The sequence below is a fragment of the Halichoeres trimaculatus genome, unplaced genomic scaffold (assembly GCF_033239565.1).
Source record: "Halichoeres trimaculatus isolate MK-OKI-2021-1 unplaced genomic scaffold, fHalTri1.1 fHalTri1_scaffold_16, whole genome shotgun sequence".
NCBI classification, from domain to species: domain Eukaryota; kingdom Metazoa; phylum Chordata; class Actinopteri; order Labriformes; family Labridae; genus Halichoeres; species Halichoeres trimaculatus.
The window spans coordinates 25,594,171-25,602,536 of record NW_027437194.1 but is presented as its reverse complement, the minus strand read 5'-3'; the positions used below and the strand labels follow the sequence as shown (position 1 = coordinate 25,602,536).

The 8,366-nt window shown below is 40.7% G+C and overlaps 1 protein-coding gene across 1 annotated transcript; it reads left to right on the top strand.

Moving 5' to 3' along the window:
* The first annotated feature begins 396 nt into the window (after nt 1-396).
* On the top strand, nt 397-7,921 carry LOC141805811 (guanine nucleotide-binding protein subunit alpha-14-like). The gene is made up of 7 exons (XM_074691004.1): nt 397-883; nt 2,607-2,791; nt 3,783-3,937; nt 4,578-4,706; nt 4,938-5,067; nt 7,255-7,408; nt 7,511-7,921. Exons 1-7 carry the CDS (start codon nt 763-765, stop codon nt 7,699-7,701), a joined length of 1,065 nt encoding a protein of 354 aa, XP_074547105.1. The 5' UTR covers nt 397-762; the 3' UTR covers nt 7,702-7,921.
* The last annotated feature ends 445 nt before the right edge of the window (nt 7,922-8,366 follow it).

Sequence of the window (8,366 nt, the reverse complement as noted above, 5' to 3'; positions counted from 1 at the left end):
TTATTTATATCCGAGTATGCATGCACTGTTGCAAACTCGCACTCAGGTTTACAAACTCACACTCAAGTTTGCAAAAATAAATGAGTAAATAAATAAATAAATAAGTGAAAAAATAAATAATTAAGTTTGACTCAAGTTTTTAAGTCTGTAAAAACTTGGATTAGTTCAGCCTTGCAGATTTTATCTGCTTGAAATACAGTAATGTTCCTTAAACTGTACTTTATGTTGAAAAGAAAGTACAAAGCCATGGTTCATTTTATTAAGTTATTGTGTCCCACCACTTATTTTTAATGACCTGTTTGGGCTTCCATACCTAGACATTCTTAAGTTTCAGTTAAAATCACAGACTGTATGATAAAATTATGTAAAATTGAAGACTTACCTGCAAAATCTCTAGGTATATTTACAGATATGATTCTGCTCCAGACTATCCGCCCCTTTCCTTTGCCTCACTGTGGGGAAAGTGTCTGACATTCAGCGGCCCCTGGGAGTGTGGACCTGTAAGCAGATACTCAGAAACTCCCCTCGCCTTCAGTCCCTCACACTCCGGCCCTCCACCCGCCTCCTCGTGCACAGCAGGAATGTGAAATGCACCTGAGCTGGACCCGCACGAGGAAGAATGAGTGCAGAGAGTCGCCACCTGTTCCGGGACGGAGGAAACCTTCTTGGCAAGTCCGAGGAAAATCATTAGCCTCTCTTTTCACTAATCCCCGTCAGCTGTGGCGTAGTTCATCAAAAAGCAGGTCGTGAAGTGGTGGGAAGATGGCAGAGTGCTGCCTGACTGCTGAGGAAACGGAGAGACTGAGGATACACAGAGAAATAGAGAGGCAACTTCGACGGGATAAGAGAGAGTCTTACCGGGAGCTGAAGCTGCTGCTGTTAGGTGAGTGATAGAGGACAGTTCGCTGATTCACTTCCTCATCTTCTCTTAATGTGACTCACATAACATGAGACTTCTAAATTTACATTAAATACAATTTTAAAAGACAATATCTGGATGTTGTAATTTAGTTTAAAAAGTGTCTCATGCTGTATATTTTTCTGTTAATGTCAGGGTCACAGTTCAGGCTTGCTGCCATTATTTCTGTAAAGGTAACCTAAGGTTATCACATAGATATGGCTCTCTAAACCAACAGAGTTGACTGCCTGTAGATGTCAGATAAATTGTCACAGCTTGGACACATGATTTCTAAACATGTCCCAACTAGTTTTGGTGACTTCTCATTTAAACTCAAAGTGTTTCAATATAATCACAATGCAATTGAACACGGTCTACTAACCAGAAGTATTGACCTCATTTTTGTGCAAAATTAAAAATCTTGTAAACAATCTTTGTTGAAACATTCTTTTTCACCGTAGCGTGTCACTCCGAGGTAAGTGCAGGAATTAAAGCCAGAGATAATCAAACTAAGGCTGTATGAAACATAGTTTTAACCTATTTTTCAGATAAGGAAAAAAAAAGTCATCAGTTTTGGGCACAAGTTGCCTTTTTTTTTTCAGAGGGCCACGTTTATTTTTTTGTGTGTGAAAATGACCCATGGCTAACAGCTTTCACTGATACTTACCAAGAAACTAACATGAATTGCAAATGTTTTAAGTGTTTCCGGTATCAGTCTTTACATGTGCTCAAACATCCTTGTACCATCATGACAGACTTATGTAATCAAACCTCACCTGTCCCTCAGGTGTCTCTTCATACCAGATGATCAGTGGTCAGTTTTCTGCTGTGTTACATCCTGTGTAAACATCAGCAAACTCTGCTTATGACCAAAGAAAACGTTCTCCATTAGGGGACGATTTCAGGGAAAATAGGTCAGGATTTTTTATGGCAGGATCAGGATCTGGACTTTTAGCCCCAAACATTTCTTAGCCTTCCTAATGAACAATTTTATGCACCAGTATTTTCCATTTCTGCACCATTTTATAACTTTCTGTTGAGTTTCTGCAGAATGCACAGAGTTTTAGCTATAAACAAGTAGCCTTTGCACAGTCCAAATGTAGTTTAGTGGGACGTAATACGTTGGTTTTGTTTGTGCACTGGACCAAAAAATATAAATGTACACATAATTTAGAGCATGATTCATTTCATTACATTATAAGGTGAAAGCTCTGCCACAATTGGCTCCATTGTCTGTTTGTCCACTAAAAAAAAATAAAAGCTGAGGTTGTAAACAACACATTGGACATGAACTTTAAAATATTAAGCCTTGACAGAGAGAGGAATATCCTCCTGTAAAGGTCAGCTCCTGGTTAATATTTTAAAGCATTTTGGCACTTAGCAGCTGCTCTTATCAAGTAATTTACAACCAAGGGGGCAGGAAACAGTTCACCGCTCCATTCAAGGGCAAACAGCTATTGTTAGATACACTGATTGGCAAACCTTCAGTCTTCTAATAACAACGCCAAGTTCAAGCTGTAACTCTGCGAAATACAATACTTAAACACAGTTTTCACATGTGAATATTTTTTTGCATTCATAATAGCTCAGCATTTTTCATCCTGTTTACCCTCTGCTGATTGATTTTTTTTCACCCATGCCCCATTTCTTTTTTCTCTTTGATCTGATTCCATCTCCTCCTTTTGTCTCATTTGTTTCATTTGCCCAGGCACTGGTGAAAGTGGGAAGAGCACTTTCATTAAACAGATGAGGATCATTCATGGCAGCGGGTACAATGAAGCTGACAGGAAAGGATTCACTCGTCTGATATTTCAGAACATCGTCACAGCCATCCAGGCGCTGATCAGCGCCATGAAGTCTCTGAGGATGGACTACGTGGATGATAAGAATATTGTAAGACAAGTCATACCCTTTGAAAGGACTAATACTAATCTACCTAATGTCCTTTAAAACACCAGGACGTGAGGCTCATTAGTAACCTCACTGTGTCACTGCAAAGAGAGTCTATGGTCAAACTGGTTAGTCCTGAATCTTTGGTGATGCTGCTTTGATTTGGTATTTCAAACTTCCTCAACAGGAGGAAATGGGAAGACTAACATAAATGCCTGTGTGTGGCAACAGCAGATCAACCAGTACACATTTCAGTGCAACTTATTTGACAAGCTGCAGCCTTAAAGAGAGGGTATCCTGCTCCCATATTTTCAACATGGATACAAAATATCAAAGCTGGACTTTTCAAACCTCTACATATTGTAGAAATTTCTGAATCTGTCTGAACTTATCATTGTTTGTTTGAAAAATAGCTTCAGCCCCCTAACCCTGAAATGATGAGGTCATCACATGAGAACCTCATAACTAGTTCATAACATGTTGGAGTGGGGGGCCTCAAACACCAAGGCCTTCCCATAGCTCTCCCCCTGACAAGCCTTCAGAGGGCTGACCAATCAGAGGGAAGGAGGTTAGCGAAGCAGGGAGCTTTAAAGAGACAGCAGCTAAAACAAAGTGTTTCAGACAGAGACTGAAGTAAGAGCCTTCATATATATGCACCTTTCTTTAAAAAAGAGAAAGATAGCACAGTACCCCCTCTTTAAGCAATGTTGTGAATGGAGATTTTCATTAAACTGCACCTCCCTAATCCTAGAATATATAATTAAAGCAGCATTTGACCGTCACCCTGATCATAGCCTCAGAAGACAACAGCCCATACCTCTCACTTTTTTTTCTGAGAGTTTTGTTGATGTCCAGAAACCCTCTGGATGGATTTCTGTCAGCAGAGCTCTCATCTACCTGATGGTCTATTAATAGGCCAGGAAAAGATTGAAGGTTTGCCTTTAAATGAATCTCTGTGGCTTTTTGTGTGTGTGTTTGTGTGTGTGTGTGTCAGAGCTACGCAGAGAAGCTGAGCCAAGTAGAAGCTGACCGGGTGTCCACTTTGGAGGCTTGGCAGGCAGACGCCATTAAGAGAGTGTGGAATGACCACGGTGTTCAAAGGTGCTACGACCGCAGGAGGGAATTCCAGTTATCGGACTCTGCCAAATAGTAAGTCTGCGGTTAGTATTTTATATCTTAAAGAAAGAGACAAAGGATTGTTTTTTTCAGAAAACCATGATGTATTTGGGTGAAGAACTTTAAATTTAGGAATTTATTTTTATATGTCAAAGACTGGCCACATGGGACCACTCCTAGATATCAAGAATTTAAAATTGTAGAAGAGAACACGTTTACTATCTAATCCTCAATCACACACTTAACAACTTTAAACGTGGATCAAAAAGTAAAGATATTTGTCTTTGTTAGTTTATTTTATTTGTTGGAGCAAAGCTTCTTGACAATAAATCCTTTCCTGTTGTCTTTTAAATGTAGCTGTATTTGGAAAGAAAATGCATTGTGTGAGCAACAGCTACACATGAGGTTTTGAAAAAGTTAAAAAACTTGCCAAATCAACTTGACTCCGCATACCTTAAGATTATTTAGACAAACATCAGAAGCAGCGCTGAATCAGGTCAAGCTTCCCGATCGCAGGGGAAGACAACGGAGCCCTAAATGCAGCTTAAAATAATCTCGGGTGTGGTCAGCCTTCAGAAATGTAATAAATGAACTGTTCTTACATGATGTTCCATTTACGTCAGACAAACTTCAGTCAGCACTTTAACCTGGATGCTTGTTGTCAACCTTTCAGCTACCTGAGTGACTTGGACAGAATCATGAGTCCATCATTCATCCCCACCGTGCAGGACGTACTGAGAGTCAGGGTCCCCACCACTGGGATCATCGAGTACCCCTTTGAGCTTTCAAATGTGATTTTCAGGTAGGGTGTTGTTTTTTTCAGATTGTTTCCTCTTTGGGCTCACACAACCAGACTTATGGTGCCAGGAATTTGTCATGTGACACCAAATCCTCTCATCTTTAAATTCTGGTTTGTGTTCAAGTTCAAAAACCAAGAACTGACTTATTCATTAGTGATGCTGATGATTGGAGATTGTTCTCTTTGAAATAAGCCAGAGCCAGTTGTTTTAGTTGATGGATTGTGTGTCTTCAGGATGGTGGACGTTGGTGGTCAGCGTTCAGAGAGGAGGAAGTGGATCCACTGCTTTCAGAACGTCACCTCCGTCATTTACTTGGCCGCGCTGAGCGAGTACGATCAAGTCCTTATCGAGAGTGCTAAAGATGTAAGAGCAATGTTTTCTTTCAGAGTTTTTCATTTCTAGCCTTTTAAACCATTTTGTTGGAATACACGGGTCTTTCAGTTATAATGTGTGTGAATGTAGAGGTACATCTAAATGACTTTGAATATGGTGAAAAAGTTTATTTCAGTGGTTCAGTTCAAAAAGTAAAACTCATAATTTGTCTAGATTCAATGTCAAACCACTCATGAACCAGAGACAAGGACAGAGGGGTCTTACCTGGACTATGGAGGAAAAGAAACGGACCATTGTTTGGTGGACAAATGCAATGAATGCCAACAATGATATATTAAAAATAGCTAAAGGAAAAAACACAACTCATTATAATACTAATAAAAATACTAATTTATACAAAACCACCAAAAAAATAAGGCAAATGAAGGCAGTGGAAAGTGGAAGTGTGATTTTTTTCAACTGTGCAAAAAAAAAGAATGTAATATGAGGGGACCAGCATAAATTAGTCTCTGGTTGTTACCTTCCTGTCATTTGTTCAGGAGTCAGAAGGCAGTGGGAAAAGAATAGTTTTTGAGTCTGGAGGTTCCTACATTTCTCACTTCTTTACCTCCAGCCTGAGTTTGAACGGTCCTTGTCCTGGGTGGGTGGGGCTGAAGATGGAGGCAGCTCTCCTGTAGACTCTACAGTGGTAGACGCTCTGCAGAGAGGACAGTGGAGTCTTAAGGCCCGTTCCGCCTCAGTACGGCACATATTCTGTGGCGTTTCCAGTGGCTAATCCTGGGACAGATCCCCATATGACGGAGATGAACCGTTCCTCTTTTTGGGAGCCTTCTGTCTGGGTGCCCTACATACCAATCCAACCCCAGGAGGTGGAGCTAGACACACTGCAGTCTGTTGATTGGTAGAAAGAAATGTTACTTAACATGTGACAGCAGTTGCTGCATTTAACCTGGCGGCACACAGCCTTCTATGAAACAAAGCTTGATTGTTCTTTGTAACAAAGAGCCTCATGCCAATCACAAAGAAGACAAATTGCTGGGTGTCTTCTATCATTGCTCTTTGTTTATCGTGTCCCATTTTTCTTCTTCATTGGATATATAAGCCGGGTACTCTGTGTTGTGCTGCTATGTTGTTATGCTATTTTGTAGCATTCGGTGCAAACAGGATTAGGCGATACTGATCCAACCCGTACCAAACTGTCCTGATCCAAACTGGAGTGATTGGTGGAAACAGAGATTTAGTGATCCTCTCGGCAGTCTTTACCACTCTCTGCAGGTGTCTGAAGTCCTTGCTGATGTGTACGCCCAGGTATTTGAAGCTGCTCACCTCCTCCACCTCAAACTTCATGATGAACAGTGGTCGATGAGGTCTCCTCTCCTTCCTCACATCCACTGTTATGTCCTTGATCTTGTCCATGCTGAGAGTGAGGTCGATGTAATCACATCATGACACCAGGCTGGCCACCTCCGTCCTGTAGGCCGCTTCGCCACCGCCAGTGATATATCCCATCACTGTAGCATCATTGGCGAACTTCAAAGCTGCCAGGAATCTTTAAAGCACTTTATGCTTCCTTCAGCTTCAGGAGACAATGATTTCATTTTCCAGCAGGACTTGGCTCCTGCCCACAGCGCCAAAAGAACCAAAAGCTGGTTCAGTGACCAAGATATTACTGTGCTTAGACCTGAAACCTGTAGAGAATGTAAGGCCATGTTTACATGTAGCCAGGTATTTTCCAAACCCCCCTCCACATGAAACCATGAAACCAGAGTTTTCCAAATCTTCACTTCGGTCTTATGTAGAATAGTAATTTTATAATATACTGATGTGTTTTTATTACCCGTAAGCCATGACCATTACGATCAAAACACATAAATGGTGAAATATTTCTATCTGCATGCACTGAATTAACAAAATGAGTTTCACTTTCCTAATTAAACTACTGAAATACATGAACTTTTCAGTGATATTCTAATTCATTGAGATGTGTCTGTGTGTTTATAAACTCTGTAGTATTACATTAAATGTTCCATCAACTTGGACCCTCCCTTAAAGAATTGATTAATGCATATGAAATGATTGCATACATGTGAAAAAAAGCTGACTGGATCATTACTTGTAAATTAGAAATTGACAAGGGAAAGGAATTTGAAAGGTTTACTTTCTTTTGCTCTTTTGTTTGTTTTTCAATTTCAATCAAACATTTTCAACCCTCTCCAGAATCGACTTAAAGAGAGCCTCGCCTTGTTCACGACCATCCTCTCCTATCCTTGGTTTCAAGACTCTTCCACCATCCTCTTCCTTAACAAAACCGACCTGCTGGAAGAGAAAGTCAAACATTCTCATGTGGCAAACTACTTCCCAGCGTATAAAGGTAAAAAGTTTCCATTGAAATGTTACATTTCTATATTTTTTTATTTATTATCCTTAAATCAAGTGGATTCCCTCTAATTCTGACCACTTACACCTCCTGCAGGGCCAAAGGGAGACGCAAAGTCTGCACAAGACTTCTTCTTGGAAATGTACGTTGAGCAGCACATTGGGCGCCATAAAGCCCTCTACACACACTTCACCTGTGCCACGGACACAGAGAACATCAAGGTCGTCTTCAAAGCCGTCAAAAGTACGCTGTTTCAAGAGAACCTTGAAAAGTTCAACCTCCAGTGAACGGGGTACAGGACAAAAAGATTGTTTCAGAGAGCTGTCACTTGTTTGACACTCATATGGAAGTTTGAACTGCTATCGATTGTAGCTCATTTAAAAGTCAGGTGAGGTAGGTTTACCTCACCTGACTTTACTTTTTCCACATGTTGTTATGATTCAGCCTCATTCCAAGATGTAATAAATTAATTTGTTTCCTGAAAATTCAGCACAAAATACCCCATAATGACAGCATGGAAAAGGTTTTGATTTTTTTTAATTTAATTATTTTAAATATAAACTAAGGCATCACATGTTCATTAGTATCCACAGCCTTTTCCATGAGCTCAAGACTGAGCTCAGGTTCATCCTGTTTCCACTGCTCATCCTTAAGATGTTCTTACGGCTTCAGTGGAGTCCACCTGTGGTAAATTCTGTTCATTGGACCTGATTTGGAAAGGCACACCGGTCTATTCAAGGATTGTCTCCCGGAACAAACCTGGAAGAAGTTCTAAACCACCAGGACTCTTCCTAGAGCTGACTGTGCGTATGAACTGAGCAACCAGGGGAGTCGAGGAGGTAACCAAGAACCCGATTGTCACTAGGCCAGAGCTCCTGTGGTCCTCTGTAGAGAGAGGAGAACCTTCCAGAAGGAAAACCATCTCTGCATCAATCCACTAATCAGGCCTATA

Excerpts from the sequence above, each read along its gene's own strand:
- LOC141805811 (XM_074691004.1), top strand. The coding sequence starts at position 763 with ATGGCAGAGTGCTGCCTGACTGCTGAGGAAACGGAGAGACTGAGGATA. Across the intron at positions 5,068-7,254 it reads TTATCGAGAGTGCTAAAGAT|AATCGACTTAAAGAGAGCCT; the intron begins GTAAGAGCAATG and ends AACCCTCTCCAG. Across the intron at positions 7,409-7,510 it reads CTACTTCCCAGCGTATAAAG|GGCCAAAGGGAGACGCAAAG; the intron begins GTAAAAAGTTTC and ends CACCTCCTGCAG.